The following is a 16,078-nucleotide window of genomic DNA, read 5'->3' on the forward strand; positions in this document are numbered from 1 at the left end:
TTGTGCTGTACCTGGCACATCTTGTGAAACATCAGATATTTCACCGCTTTCAGGTGCATTACTGGAAGGAGGAAGAGTGTAGACCAGGAAAAGCCCAAGTCTAATCAAATAAAAGGAATCCAGAGAAAGTATGAGCCCTTACCAACCATAATGAGATAACATACTTTTTTAAAAATGTAACAAAAGGACAGTTGTTGTTGACAGTGCGTTCCCTGTCTATACCTGCTTATGTCAGTGGCGGTCAAGTAAACCTTAAGGAGAGATGTGATGACACGAGAAATAATCACAACCTTCTGAATGGTCACAGCAGGGTCACACAACTCAAATAGCAGCTTTGGTAACATGTCCACGCTGTGGATGACTGCTGCATTCCCGTTGTCACTGTTGAGGATACAGTGAAGGAAAGGCAAACAGTATTAATATCAATCGCAATCTGTTCCCACAGACAGAAAATCTAATACAGCAATCCACTCAAACATTCAGTCTTCTCTTCAGCCTCTGTCGCTGATTCTGTTGAACATTCCCTTGACTTTCTGTCATACAGTTCCAGGATATCGATGGGAAGCCGTTATAAATGTTGACAGAACAACCGATAAAGTCTGTCATCAATTCTGAACAAAAGCCTCTTTTGTGCCCCGTACCTTGTCAATCATCTGAGTTAATAATAAATTAGCTACTACATATGTAGACACTGTGGTCGGGTTACACGTTGATAACAGTGGAAATTACCCTGAGGAATTCAGGATTTCAGCAAAGTAGTTCAGAACTGAAAGATGCAGACTGTCTGGAGTATTCTGCCACACCTGAAAAACAGAGAGACATTAAGATTCTCACTAGCCTTCAAAAATAAAATAAAACAATAACAGGGTAAAATTTGGATACCCACATCTAGGTCACACAGCAGAGCTTGGAAAGCAGGTGTTTTCTGTAGGCAACCAGATCCATAGCCCGGCTCAAATGAATTTGTGAGATGCAGAACCAACTGAAAGGTTCGGTGGCTGACCAGACTGCTCTTCATCTTCAGCAGGAAAGCTAGCAGCTACAAGGACACACATAAAAAGAGATAACAACTGTAAACAGCAGATATTTATGTCTTTTAATAAATCAACTGTGCTACTCCAGCACACGAAGATCTCACAGACCTTGTATCCATTTATGCGGTTCATTTCCTGCTGCATGGCAGAGTTGGTCTCCAAAACAGAATGAAGGACTTTAACTGCTGCATACAAAGAGCTATCATCTGGTGCCATTGCAACCAGACTGAGAACAACAGCAGGTCCACCGACGTACAGAAAACCATTAGATGCAGAACTAGGGGTGAACGTACGCACACCTAGAAGGAAGTAGTCAAACGTAAAACAATAAATGAATAAATGAATAAATAAAGTGTCAGTAATAGGGAACAACAGTTTCAGGACAATATTTGAATTACCAAAATGTCCAACCAGCGCTGCTCCTATGGTACGAGCTGTACCACTCAGGTGTTGGCTGATGTTTTGAGCAAGGAACACAGGGGTGGACTGATCGCGACATGTTATCCCCATCTGCAATTAGACACATGGATTACTACAATCTATTAAAACAACAAACAATTAGTTTCAACAAAAGGCTCACCTTACCTCTTTAGCAATCAGCCTGCAATCCACCTCGTTGTAATCCTCTCTGATCTGAACAACAGTTGTTAATGTGGAAACTGCTGGGTTAATGCCAAATGAGATCCTCTCCTCAGGAACAAGTCTGAGAGGGAGAGAGTCATGATCTCGATCATGGCCTGGACACAAGCAGAGAGGTAAATACAGACCGGTGAAGTATATCAAGTCCAGCGAGTGAAGCTAAACAATGCACAATGGATGGATTCACATAATGGATCACAATAAACTGTCAAATTCTGTATATTAAGAAAAACTACTTGTGCAATTACATGCAACTGATGTAATAATTTAAAATAATCTACCATGATGTTTTTTTTTTGAATGAGAACTGTTATGACACTATCAAACTTGTACTTAATTGTAGGTTCACATGATGAAAACTCATGACAAAAGACAAAATCAGACTAAACCTAAAGTGCCCATTTAGGATGACTCACTAAAAGTGAACAAATTAGAGATGTGTGAAATTAGTGCAACGCTGACTCACTTGTGTTTCGCAAAGCCAGAAAATTGCCAAGGTATGCGGTGCCTTGTGTGTATATAGCACCCACTGCCTCAGAGCTCAAAGCCTCTTCGAAAAGGTAAGACGGACCCACTCGCCACACTACAGCAGCATATTCCTTCCAGAGAGGAGGTGTCCCCATTACTCCATATACATCAATCACAGCTGAGGGGTCCATGGAGACATGCTGACCAGGGAATGGCTGAATATACTTCATCTGACAGGAAATGGACACATGAATGAACACATGAATGCTACAGTAAGACTTTGAATCAGTGCAGCTCCTCTCTCCTCTCAGCAGCATACCTTTCCTGTCCCCACTGCTTTGCCATTGAAGTAGGCCGAGGTCACACAGCTCTTCTTCAAGTCTTTGGCCATGACCACAGCCAGATGGTGCCACTGACCTGGGACCAGCATACTGGAGCAACGGAACCTCAGCGACGTAGGCAAAGATGTGGGACTGCTTACTTCAGCTTCCGGCTCCATCATATCTGTTGAAAAACATGGAGGATAATGGTCTCTGTAGTTTAAACACCTCACTGCAAAAACACTGATGTTTTTAACTAAAAATTAATTAAAATTCAAAACAAATTCTGCTAAGTTCATACCAAGAACAAACAGTACTCTCACCTAGATATGTTAATGCTTCCTCCTCTGTAGATATTACCAGACAGCCGTCATAGGCTGAGAAGGAGATGGACAAACAGATGTACTGTTGTTCAGTGCGGGACATGTGGCGAACCACAGACAGTAAGCGGATTGGGTGGGAATCGCAGGCTGAACTGAACCTGTTGATCTGGAACCAGCAGGTAAATGAAAGACCAGCTGTAGGTGGAAAACTTCTGCAGTCTGAAATATGAGAGGGAACTGATTAAACAGTTATTCAGAATCATGCACAAATCTGCAATAATAAAGTATGGGGACTTGCCTCCTCCAATTCCACCTGTTGAGACTGAATCAGCAGTCACGCCTTTCACTGTGGCCAGAGAGGGGAGGAAAAGACAGCTACAAAGCAAAATGTTACATTACAAGTATTTAGCAAATGGCTGATTTATTTATTTATTTTAATTATAAGGTAATTTTATGTGCAACACTTACAGCACAATATTTTATTAACATAATGATTTAAAATTCTTATCTCTTTTCACTACTGTATTCTCACTATTTTTCCTTTCTTATCACTTGATGAAATCTGATACTGCAGCAAAAAACAACAACAAAAAAAACAAACAAAACCCCATCTAATCATCTACTCTATTTAATATTGCAAGAGTAGTCAGAAGCTCAGTGAAGCAAGAACTCACCCATATCCACTCTCACTCATGTCAAACTCCACAAAAGCAGGTGAGCAAGAGAGTCTGTGTGGTTTAAAGGTCCGCGGTGAAGTCATGGACACGAGACTGAGGATCTGGTGGACAGGGATTGCTGAACCAATGGAGTTTGTAGACTGCAACAAACTGAAGCTGCGCTTCAATGTCTTTACCCCTGTATTGTGACCTGGTTTAGACAACAAGCAAAATCTAATGTGTTTCATGTATTAAAACCAAAGCTAAATCTCAAGAGGATGAAATGAAATATTTATTGATTTAAAAAAAACAAACAAAAAAACCTGACACGTGTGTACCATTTGATACAGGTCCGTTGGTTTCTGGGTTACATTCTGACTGTATTTGCTTGGCTGTTTTGTCTCCCAAACACATGAGAGGATCCCCCAAACACAGGAATTTTCTGAGGAGGGAAAGGTTATATAGACAATATTGTGGGTTCAGTACAAAAAAGAAATACTTTGAATATAAACTCCAGTTTATGTGCATAACTGACCTGAAGTCTGAAGGAGTGATGCACTGGGAAGAGAGCTTCTCCAAAATGCGTGTAACAGGTAGATGTAGTGGGTGGTTAGGAGTGAGCAACATGCTCTGACAGTGGGCCAGGAGGATGGAAACCAGCCCACCCTCACACATAATCTGACGGTTTCGCTCAGATTTGACCATTGCCTGGATGTGGTGTGCAAGTGAGAGTTGGACTTCCATTGAGAGCTGTGAAAGAGGAAAATAAATTTCTCTAATGCCGGGCCTCTTTGAGGATTAAAAAGTATGGCACATTAGAGATTGTAAAATGTCAGGTATGGAAAGGTACCTGTGGGTCCTCGTGAGTAAAAACCGATGGAAGGAGAGTCATAATAACTCTGATTGCTCCTGGGTGAAGAATAACAGGATCACAACTGAACCTACTATAAACCAGGCAACATAAAAATAAAAAAAGAGATTTAAAAAAAAAAAAAAAAAAAAAAAAAAAAAAAAAAGGGGGGGGGGGGGGAAAGGGTCAATACTTGACATCACAGACAATTAGTACATTTATGTGTACAATTTAGATGTGAATGCATAAATTTATATTAAGAAAAACCCTCCAAAATGAAATATCCACCTGTACTGAGACTCCGTGCAAACTGAGGGACTCCTGGGCACCATGTTTCTGGAACTTCCCTGTTTGTCCTCCATGGACTGTGAGCCTGATCCCAAGTGGGCAGGAGGAGATCCTGAATAAACTCCTTCATGTGCTGCTGTTCCATTTGATTTTCTTTTATTGTCATCACATCCATCCTCTCGCTCTGGTCCCAAATTTAACTTCTGAGGAGAGTATGTTCCTGTGGCAAACTGGTCGAGAAAGGACAGCAGCCTTATACATGTCTGAAGAGTGAGAGGCAGATTGGGCTGTGGTGTGGAGGGAGAGGCAGAAGCTACAGGGGATTCTGCCAAATCAACAAACTGGTAGAAGCTCTTTCCAGGAGCCTGGTTTTCTTCTCCAGTCCAGGGACAGGAGCACTTTTCACCAACCCACTTCTCTCTCCCAGAGCCTTCAGCATGGAAGCAGCCAAGCTGAAGTAGAGCCTCTGCCAGTTTTTCATAAAAGCCACCAGTCTCAAAATGATGGGCATTTGCAGTGTGAAGATGCACAACCACAGACAAAATGTGCAATGTGAGGAGGAGGTGGTCAACTAGTGGTTGATGCCCCAGTGACTTCCACACTTCTCCCTGCGGAGGGTTAGATAGGGCTCCTTCCATGTCCGTCACCAGAGACAACAGTCCAGTGAAGCCTCCTGCCCTCCTGAAGGCATCCCAACTGTTGGGGCTTTCCAAGACCTTCAACAAAGACTGAAATACCAAAGACAGAACTGAGACCATTTGAACAATCTGCATGTACACTAAAACACATTTTAGCTTAATAATACATTTACCCAGTAGATTCTGATCAAGCATTGACAGATAAAGCAATGTAATAGGCACTAAGCCTAAAATCTTGGCTTTTAAAAGATCTCCCCATTCAATTAAAACAGTGTCATAAAAAATAGATGAAACGTATAGATAAATCATAAATCATTTCTGGTAACTAGTTTTTGGAAGTGAACAAAATCCCATTAGCCTTTATCAAATTTAGAGAACTAATCCATCAGGTAGGTAATGTGTGAGACAGAACGCAGGGGGAAATGTGATTAACTGAAACTGGAGTAATCACAATGGCTCTCAACACTTGCTAGCCCAGGTCGCACCCAATCTGATTGCCACCTGCTATAACCATGTTAGCACAAAGAACAGACACACACATACACACATACCCACACTTCCAGAAAAAAAGCGTGCATGTGTGCACAAACAAGCACACGCGCTCACACACAAAGTACACATAATATCAGCAAGTAAGTGGTCTTCTTGCTGCCATCTATAAAAATGGACACATACAGTAGGTGTGTAACTTGGTTAAGTCTAATCAGATCTGTCCCATTCACTGATCTGATAGAGGTGGTAATCTTCTGAGTGCCACAGCACAAGGCTGCAGGTCTAATCAAATCGGTCCAGAGTTAACAGCTAAACGCATTTTAGCAAATCAATCTGCATTTGTCCATAATGGAATAAGAGTCCCACATGCTAAGAAAATAAATTCAGAAGCTTATTATGTTTTAAGTGTATTACTATTTGTTATGATGTGATATAGAGGCTACATGCACAGTTCAACTTAGATCACTGGATGTGTGTGTGTGTGTGTGTGAGGTTGTCTCTGATGGAGGGTCCATGTAAAGTACCTGCAAAAGGTCTTGCTTTAATCCAAGTTCCTGCTGTGTGGAGGAGCAGAGAGCTCCAATGGCTGTACTCATGAATTCCTCTGGGTTAATCTCAGCTAGCTGCTCCAAAATGCTCAAAGTGGACTCTCGATACTGATCAACATCCAAGAAGATCTTGATATAGGGAATCATACCAAGGTCTCGCACTGAAACTGGAATACATGTGCAAAACATTTAGCAAAAACAGTGTGCAGCTTCAAGACAAATGAAAGAAAGAAATATTTATTATGCCTGGTACACAAGTGACTGGATATGGAAAGTATGACTGCATGTACCTGTGTTTTTGATTGAACGCAGAGTAAGGGCTGACACAACTTGAAGCATGCAAGTAGTGAGCAGTTTCTCGCCTTCCTCGATACATGGCAGCTGCTGAGAATCTAAAGAGAAGGTGTGAACCGCAGGGCACATAGTCAGGATGAAAGATGCACTTTTCAGGTTACATTTGCCTGCTAGACCGAAGGTACATGGCCAAATACAAAGAAGCATACGAGTTTCATTTCACAATGACACACTTTGTATTCTTAAGTACTCTTTCATGGCCAAGTGTTCTGTTCATTCCCAAGTTTTTTGTAACGGCAGGCATTATGTCACACAAGCACCCTTTGTCTGCACTTAGTACTTGTACAACTAATTATATGACAAGTTGAGGAAACTGAAACAATCATTTATACCCATTTTAGGACAAGAGACTACTCCAGCCTTCCTCAGGATTTTAGCTCTCCTGCGGAGTTCTCCAAGCAGCAGCTCCAGCAGACCCAAGTCAGTTAGCGCCTCGGAAAGCATTGCACTGTGCATAGTCATCCTTCAAAAACAGAGATTTTATTTAAAGAAATTAAAAGAGCAGTACACATCATTTTTAATATTTAAAGACAGACATTTAAATGATCTGAATAACCCACCTTTTTTGCTTTTAAAGACAACTGTTTTTTGGCTGCATTCTTTTTTTAAAGTAATTTCACTAACAAGACCAAAAACAATATATATATATTTTTTATTTTAGGATTAAAATATATATATATATATATATATATATATATATATATATATATATATATATATATATATATATATATATATATATATATATATATATATATATATATATATATATATATATATATATATATATATATATATATATATATATATATATATATATATATATATATATATATATATATATATATAAACGAGCAAGCAGGAACGTACTGAAAAGATAAATATTTTAACAACTTGCACTGCTTACTTGTGAAAACTCTTAAGAGCCACCACTCCAAATTCTATCCCTGCCACCGCACCGGCCAGAGTCCCAGCCCAGCTCTGCTTCAACACATTCAACAGCGCACGGAAAGTCTCATGGGGGATGTAGTTCAATTTAAATATCACCTGTTTAAAATAAAAAATAAATAAATAAAAGATATTTAATCAGGCCCTGTATGCTTGTTGCATTGATGACAAAGGATGCATATGTATTTTACTGTCAATATCAGAAATCATACCATCTCTACAAGGGAAAAGAAGAGTTTCTGGACGGGAGCTGGTTTACGCCACACACAAGTAGCCAGCTGGGCCACTGACTGAACAGTCCACTCCAAGAGGAAGAAATTGGCTGGGTCTCTCTCCCATATTGTCTGTAAGGTTCGAAGAAGCTGGCAGGCAAGCAGAGAATCCTCAGAATGCATCAAGGAGGCCTGCAGCAAGTGGAAGGCACGAAGGTTCTTCACTGCCAAACCTGGAGACACGAGTATGGAAACTAAAATGTGTCCAAAGACTAGAACACTTCTCAAAATAAGATTTTTGCTTTTAGATCTGATCAGATTTGAGAAAATATGTTCTATATGAATGGGTAGGGAATGCACTCTTATACTACTTTATGACACAGAGTAATGTGAAACAATATCAGTTTGAGGTCAATTTAGCTAAAAGATGTTTTGAATTTAAAACCTGAATTATCCGTGCAAATTCCTGGCATCACAATGTGAATGTCATAGGAAAACAAAGACATAAACAACAGAGCACATGTTCAATCTCACAAACCTATTGAGTTATACAAGCAAAGATTTGATAGTGTCGCATGCATAAGTGCAAAAGAAAAGTAGCATGATCTACCTTGATAGAGTTTGTTTACTGTACTGTCAAAATATTAAGAGGAGGCCTTACATTTAGGTGCCAAAACACACTTGTGTTTGTCATGAATAAATAAAAGGCTGGTTAGTAATAGGATTCATTTTCTCGATTACACAAAATTGCATCAAAACCAAATAAGGTCAGCATAAAACAGTCCCTGGTCCCTCTGCTGGAAACAGATCTACTCCTTGATGTGATAGATGGGTGTTGAGTGCGTGTCTGTGTGTACGCTGGGATGATATGTATGTGTTTGTTACGGACACTCTATTTATGAGTGTTGATAGAGATGTGTGTGCATCCATGATAGATGACTGGTTGCTGTAGGCCAGTGGTGAATGGATGTGGGGCATCCTAACAGAGTTAGAGGGGAAGCCTCCACTTCATCATCCCAGACATAATCACCTCAGCTTCCTGTTAACCCGAGGGGCGTTGTGTGCTGCAGTGGGGGTAGCTGTATGGGGAGTCAGGATGTGTGGGAAATCATAGGAAGTGGGTAGTGTAGTTTGGGTGGGTTATATAAAGGCAAAAGTGCAAAGGAGGGATGACCTGTGTGGTTCTTCTGGGAGGGAAATCTGATTCTGTCTTTGCTGAGCCATGCAACTGATATTAATTAGATGGTTTGGAATATGAAGCATCTCTTCCAAATACAGAGTTTATCCTCAAGGTACAATCAGCTCTTAAGTGATAATTAGTGACAGGTGTCCTGAGAATAACAATAGAGAGCTTATTATGAAGGCTTGGCCTACCTTTAGTGAGTGGAGGGTCAAATTTAAAGCCTGAAGGTTGGGGGTTGGTGACACAAAGAGCCACTTTCAGTTCAGTTTTTCCAAGAAGAGTGAAAGACCCAATGAGAGCCAGTAACTCCTCCACAGGCTGAAACTGCTCTAAGGACACGCCCTCCTCACAGCTAATGATTTTATAACAATAGGAGACAACAAAGATAAGAAATGATGAGTAGAAATAAATATTTAAAGATAAGCTCTTTACTAAAGATAAATAAAGCTTCCTCTGTGCTGGCCAACCAAATTGATTTTATATGAAACATTTCATTACTTGAAGTGGTTGTATCCTAATAAATTCCACTTAACTTTCACTAATGTGCATCTCCTTGCTTACAAAGACCAACAAAACAACAATACAATTCTTTTAACATATTTAATTGTCTTTAGATAAGTATGTCTGCTTAATATGTTTTTAATTGAGTATCATTAACTTCAGCTTCTGTTTCATTGTTTTTTGTGTCAGCGACCTTTATTCTCACCGTTTCAGGATATTCTCGAGGGCCTTGTAACCATTGTTTGTGTCAAACTCGATGAACAGGGCTGGACTGAGGTGATAGGTGTCTCTAATGAAGCTAAACACAGCCACAGCCACCTCAGCTAGCAGTGATCCTGAGACATCACCAGTGATGTGCAAGAGGTTCTGGATGCAGATGCGAACACAGTTCTTGCCTAATAAGAAAAGCAGTGTTCTTGGTTAGCGAATTGACAACAACATCCATTTGCATAAAAGTTTACAGTTGAATCAAACAATTTTTTTCAACCATACATCTTTATAGCAGTCTTGAATAGTGACTTAATAAAATGTTTTTCTTAGTGCAAAGTTCCACAAACTGCAGTAGAATGTTAATTCCACAGCAAAGTGGCACAGAGTCAATTGACCAAAATACCACATGGAAAAGTGTTGATAGCATCTTGGTATCCAAAATAAATTGAGTAAACCCATGTGCACTAGAACATTCGAATGAATTATTTGTGCTTATTAAGGCTTCATGTGACTTTCAGTACAACTCTGTTGAGATGTTAGATCATGTTTCTTGCTATAATTAATTCATTACTGCACAAATCACTTCCCACTCATGCTACTATGTATCCTGTTTTGACACAATATTTAAGAGTGCAATGAGGCCTATTACAAGTAAGAAGCAAATCAGTAAGAAGACTATACTTGCTACAAAAATGTTAATTACTGCAAATATTTGTGTTTTATCTTACCTAGTAAGCTGGGGACAGTGTTGCTTGTTGCTACAGCAGAGACTGCTTTGAGGATGCGGGAGGCTTGATACCTCCAGGTGGCACTGGTCTGATCCCATAATGACGTGAGACCAATAATAAGACACTGCAGTTCCTGAGTCTCTACCAGTATCTCCACGTTGACTGGCAGCCTACACAGCTGAAGAATAACCTAAAAGAGAAAGAAGAGAGAAGTATGGTTTGTCAAAAATTGGGGAAAGAAGAAAATGTGAGTTTGCACAACAGAAAACCAAAAATCACAGAAACAAAAATAACCCATTGCCATCTAAAGGGAGAAGTCAGTTGTTACTAACCTGTGTTAATGTTTCCTGAAAGGTTTCTTCTATTTTGATGCTCTCCTTTTTAGATGGAAGGCACACTAGAAGGTACAGACATTTCATCAAAGCACCAGGGAGTTCTTGATTTATACATGACAGTATATCCTGAAAACAAACACATAATTAATTCACCTGATCAACTAAAAATATGGAGTAGCAACCCGACTGAAACTTTACTATGCTTTAAAACTGTTAATGACTCACTGAGCTGTCAGCTGTAAGCAGCAAGAGAGACTTTAACAGCAGCCATCCTAAACTTTCTTCCATTTCATGATTTGTGTCATTATCTGGCCTCTTGAAGAACTGCACCACCTTTTCACGGGCCTCCTCTGAGAGATTAAAAACAAACAAATTAAACAGATTTATTGTGACAATCTGAAGGCATTAATGCAACTCAAAAACAGTTAAATACGGCAGTTTTGCTCAATTTAGTTCTTTACCATGTGCTTAGCTGGCATAATTATAAATCCAAATTAACAAACAGATTTTTTTTAAGTTAGAAGTGTTTCAGTAAAGTATAACTAAATTGAATTTATTTAATACACAACAGTTTCTAGTAAACTCATTTAAAATGAAATGAAGGTTAAACTTGAGAAGAGGTAAATCACTAATAAGCTACTACAGGGACCATGCTGGCCTTTTTCTAAATTAAATCACGTGTCAAAAAGAAGAAGCATTTACTTCCTCAAATAACTTTCTCTTTCTTATCTAAAGAAATATACAGTTTCATAAACAACGGGCAACAGTTGGAACAGAGAGTAAGACGGGAGAGAGACAGAGAAATAGAAATATAAAACCAGAAAAGTGGTAACCTCTTTCTGTGTTTTCATAATTTTTTAGAACAGTCTGCATTACACTGTACTGTATGCTTTTGATTTTCAATATGCATCCCATTTACCAAGTGGCCAAAATAACTGACTGAAAAAAACAGCGACACCCAGAAATAGCAGAAGTAGGTGGAGGAAAGTCCCAAAGTCTTAATTTACTGTGCTATATTTACTGTAAGAAGCAGTACCTGCAGGTCTGTCTGCCAGTCTCTTGTGGACAATGCTGATGACAGTGTCAGCGGTGAGAGCTGCGAGCTCCTTGATGTCCAAACCTTCAAATCGGCCACCATCTTCACAGGCCTGGAATCGAAGAGGATAGAAACCATCACATGTATTTTGACTTATGTCGCCATGAAGCCAGGTCTCTCTTGGAAATTAGATTTTTAATCTCAGTGAGATGTTTTACCTGGATAAATAAAAGACTAATAAAAGAAGAAGAAGAAGAAGAAGAAGAAGAAGACGAAGACGAAGCTGATTTTTGTAAATGTAGCCATGTACTAAGTTACATGTTGTGCACACCATTTCCCTCTCTATACAACAAAATACAGTCCCAATACCTCTCTGAAAACCTTTAAGTAAAAACTGAGAACAGAAATATTTATTTGGATTTGATGTACTATCAACATGTTTGATGTAACTAATTTAATTAATAAGAGTTCTCTCTGCGAATTACTTTGAAACTGAGTGTAAGAGTAAGTTAAAATGCAACCGATTTTTGCCTCTCAGTAGCCAATCTCGTCAGCTTGACATTAAGATAACTAATATTTTACTTAACTAAGTACTTGGCATTAAGTTAAGTAAAATATTACATTTAGACCGCTGTTTTATACTATAAATAATGAAAGGTACCACACACTATACAGTCTTCAGTTCCATGAGAAAATATCAGATTTTACTTAGTTTGCTAAAGATGGACTTATGAGGTTGTGAGGTTTTCACATACAACCACACACAGCCATCAGGTTCCGTGTGGTTGTATGGAGACTAATTATGTCTGCATTTGTAAGAGCACAGTGGTGAAACAGTGCATGCAAGTGTTACAAAAAACAGTAAGGGTTCCTCATAACTGGGATGCATCGAGAGAGGAAAAAATAGAAAAACCTCTTTCACCAGTTAATCAAAGTAAGGCATGAAGCCACCAATTTAAAGGAGTTTTTGTTTTTTTATTATTATCTAAAGATACAGGAACAACATACACAATAGTTCTGGAACCACTCAGTGATAAGATCACCTAAGGTTGAAACATCTGACTGTCATCTAATGTTGCTTTAAGTCTTCATTCCTGTGGTTTGAAGCATTTCCAGATGCCACACTGTCTCCAGCAATCTACTTACCCATTTCAAAGTTGATTATAAATTTGAACTTAGGCCCCACTGCAAACTGGAATGACATAATCTAATAAAGGCTCTCAAGAAGAAAATTTGTTCTGTGTTATACAATATTCAGAAATACATAACATGCTTGGTAGACTACTGAGGTGCAAGACATAATTCTGAAAACAATAAACAGAAGAACAATCCGTGGCAAGTATGCACTTATTTGCTTATAGTGGTCTATACCTGTATGTATAGAGGCAGGACTTTCCGCAGATGGTCCTTTCTTTGCTCCAGAGTAACAGCTCTGTGGTCAGGGGTACAGGCTGTTTGAATTCTCAGCTCCTGCAGTTGTTCTTTGAGAACTTGTGTGAGTTGAGGGTTGCTACAAGAGCCCTCCACTTTCTCTGACTTCAACTCCACAGAGACTGTTAACTCTCCCGAACCACTCAGCTCTCCAGTTTCCTTATTGATCCTCTCCCCTCTAAAGGTTTGCTCCTGGAGGGGGTAAGAAAAAAATATATATATGACAGTTCCATCTTTTTTCTTTTTAGATACAGCAAGGTTATATAATCTTCACAATATTATCTAATCACATTTTCTTCACTTGTGTCACTCAGTTTAATTTGTCCCAAGCTAAACCTTCTGCCGTCAACCCTGGTCACACTGTCTCAATTCAGAAATAGGCAGAAGGACAAACCACTGGCAGTCATGTGCCATTCTCATTTACTGATTACCATCTTTATGAAGGGTCTGCATTTTACAAAGGATGTCCAACTTTCAGTACTTTGAGAGCTACTGTGTGATACTTTTCACGCTTCACACGCACCATTGCTTTGTCAAAAAAATAAGACTGATCTTTTGCTAAGAATAGGCCGGTAGTGTAGTGTTAAATGACCAGCACCAGTTATCGCTCGTGTGAAAATGACACAATAAGCACTCCTAAGTCAATTCAATACAACTGCACTTCCAAAATCAAAAGCTTGTTATCCTTATAATAGGACAACATTGTTGGGAGTAAGTGACTCTGAATAAGCCCTTTATTTAAATACTGCGAGGCAATGTGTTTCACTTCTGCTTAACAGCATATCAGGAGGTGAGGAGTTTTACTGCTAAACATTCATGCCATTGTACTGCATGGCAATTGTAGCCAGAGTGTCGTTTCCATATTATAGTCGCTCTATTTCGACTACTTTCCATTTTGAATCACGTACTCATAACGAACAATGGTGGTAAGAATCAGAGGGCTTAACTTAAAGCCAACACATTTTTCATATTTCCCACAAAATTCATGAATACTTAGATGCAACAGATCATTCTTTACCTGAGTTTGTGTAAGAGCCATCTGGGGTTTTCCTGGCACTAAGGTGATGTTGTCATCTGTGCTGTGTTATTCCAACTACTTGAGTGGTCTGTTTCTGTTCCCATGTCAGGAGGAATGGACAAGAAGAAACCTGCTAAGACATGACTAGTGCATACATTGCAGCCCCCTTTGTAAAAGTACCCGCCTCTTACTAATCTCCACCAAGTAGACTGAACTTTGAGCAACTCAAATCAGCTGGTGCGAGTCATGTGCTTTCCCACTTCCTTAGAGAAGCAGAAGTGAAATAACAGTTGTTTAGCTGGCTAGATGAGGCCCTCCCACTGCAGCTCAAAGAAACGTCCCTTTTCTTTTTATAGACCGGTCTTGTAAGGTTATTATGATATTTAATCACAGTGGCATGGCCCATGACTCACCAACAAAAGCCACAAACCTGGCTTTTAGTCACGTCGCGTGAAGGAATTGACTTGCTGGTGAAACAATTGGAAACAAAGTGCTTTTTGTTTGTTTGCTGGTAATAAATAGAATGGCTGGACTGTTTGTGTTTAGGAAGGACTTTTCAAAACCAACCTATGAGAAGAGCAACCCATGCAAGTTGACAGTTGATGTATTTATATGCTAAAGTAGTATTTTAAATACAGAAACTAGCCTTTAGCAACGTTGCAGAACACACCACAATTCGTGAATGTGAATTAAAGCCAATAACCACAGCAGAAACTCTGCACACAGACGTGTGCGGCACTTGTGAAGTGTTTAGCTAAATGACTAAACGGCGCCATCTTGTGAGTATTGACGATACAGAAACGTGTCATCAACAGCAGTTGGGAGTAAATGAAAAGGCTCAAAATTACACAGACTTTCAAGCTTGATAAGTTAAGTGAACCGGTGTTTTTCAGTAAAGAGAGCAGAGACGCTGATGTAGCAAAGAAAATGGCTTAGCAATGTCCTTCCGCATAGCTCAGTATTAGTACTAAGATTAAGTATCACAAGTGAAAATGCCTGCACTTAAAGAGGGTTCCAGAATTAGCGAATGCAAATTAAAGAGTAAAGATAACAGTGTGGCTATGGAAATCACACATACGTTTTCACACATATGAGTCAGCTCCCCAGTCAAAGTTGCCCTCTCTTTTGTAGGGTCAAGCTGTCATATAGTAACCACTTTCAAAACGAGAAGTGTTAACCAACCTTTGTAAGCTGACGACATGTGTAACTGACGAGCTCCTTCTGAAGTTAAAAAGCTGGACTCTTATTTTAGCCTCCGACTCCAACAAGCTCACCTCCTGAGCACTATAGGTTAAACCATACTATTCTTACATAATCTTACACGACTAAATGCAAGGGGCAAGTAATAAAAAAGGCATGCTCTCTTTTCCTTCAGTATATGCCTTACACTTCCATTAAATGACCGTGGTGTTTGCATTTCTTTTACACTATTCTGGTAAGTTCCCCAGGCCACTTTCAGTTTACTAGAGGTGGGCGGGGCCATCCAAATATCGACAATATCGATACCAACACTGGCATTGCGATCGGATCAATATGTTGTTTCTATCCTCTAAGTCAGGTACTCTGGCATACAGGGCATTTTCCCGATGCACTTTTCGACCGATGGGCCGGCCTGAAGAGCGACCCAGTGGATACAAGCACTTACAGCCCATTCCCTCCTCTACCTTTGCTGCACGCTCATGCAGCTTGTAGAAAAGGTTCAGTGTGGAAGAAGTGGGTAAAAGATGGAAAGCTGAGATAAAACAATGAAAAGAAAAGAAAAAGAAATGCAGCCCAATGTGTCAAATTAACCAACATGTTAACTATCTGGGCTGCTGCACCATGAACAGTAGTACCAGCAACAACTGATCCTGATGCACCATCTGT

The 16,078-nt window shown here is 39.6% G+C and overlaps 1 protein-coding gene across 3 annotated transcripts in view; it reads right to left on the minus strand.

Moving 5' to 3' along the window:
- Positions 1-15,642, minus strand: part of wdfy4 (WDFY family member 4) — a 39,172-nt gene extending 23,530 nt beyond the window's left edge. Inside the window, exons 1-30 of one of the 3 annotated variants that reach the window (XM_080868286.1) lie at positions 15,395-15,642; positions 14,213-14,306; positions 13,135-13,386; positions 11,764-11,875; positions 10,953-11,077; positions 10,725-10,853; positions 10,393-10,582; positions 9,660-9,849; positions 9,145-9,305; positions 7,771-8,003; positions 7,518-7,657; positions 6,943-7,073; positions 6,547-6,648; positions 6,233-6,423; positions 4,579-5,306; positions 4,291-4,384; positions 3,976-4,190; positions 3,779-3,882; positions 3,459-3,651; positions 3,083-3,159; positions 2,785-3,003; positions 2,461-2,645; positions 2,140-2,371; positions 1,620-1,771; positions 1,433-1,544; positions 1,143-1,333; positions 887-1,039; positions 730-803; positions 223-381; positions 12-100 (exon numbers count right to left, since the gene is read on the minus strand). In XM_080868286.1, coding sequence (XP_080724412.1) covers positions 12-100; positions 223-381; positions 730-803; positions 887-1,039; positions 1,143-1,333; positions 1,433-1,544; positions 1,620-1,771; positions 2,140-2,371; positions 2,461-2,645; positions 2,785-3,003; positions 3,083-3,159; positions 3,459-3,651; positions 3,779-3,882; positions 3,976-4,190; positions 4,291-4,384; positions 4,579-5,306; positions 6,233-6,423; positions 6,547-6,648; positions 6,943-7,073; positions 7,518-7,657; positions 7,771-8,003; positions 9,145-9,305; positions 9,660-9,849; positions 10,393-10,582; positions 10,725-10,853; positions 10,953-11,077; positions 11,764-11,875; positions 13,135-13,386; positions 14,213-14,233 — 4,954 coding nt within the window. In that variant the 5' untranslated portion in view covers positions 14,234-14,306; positions 15,395-15,642. Of the gene's footprint in view, positions 1-11; positions 101-222; positions 382-729; positions 804-886; positions 1,040-1,142; positions 1,334-1,432; positions 1,545-1,619; positions 1,772-2,139; positions 2,372-2,460; positions 2,646-2,784; positions 3,004-3,082; positions 3,160-3,458; positions 3,652-3,778; positions 3,883-3,975; positions 4,191-4,290; positions 4,385-4,578; positions 5,307-6,232; positions 6,424-6,546; positions 6,649-6,942; positions 7,074-7,517; positions 7,658-7,770; positions 8,004-9,144; positions 9,306-9,659; positions 9,850-10,392; positions 10,583-10,724; positions 10,854-10,952; positions 11,078-11,763; positions 11,876-13,134; positions 13,387-14,212; positions 14,406-15,394 lie in introns of those variants that run through there. The other 2 variants (XM_080868285.1, XM_080868284.1) reach the window with 2 other exon arrangements.
- Between the last annotated feature and the right edge of the window lie 436 nt (positions 15,643-16,078).

The sequence above is a fragment of the Rhamphochromis sp. 'chilingali' genome (genome assembly GCF_963969265.1).
Source record: "Rhamphochromis sp. 'chilingali' genome assembly, chromosome: 20".
NCBI lineage: Eukaryota > Metazoa > Chordata > Actinopteri > Cichliformes > Cichlidae > Rhamphochromis > Rhamphochromis sp. 'chilingali'.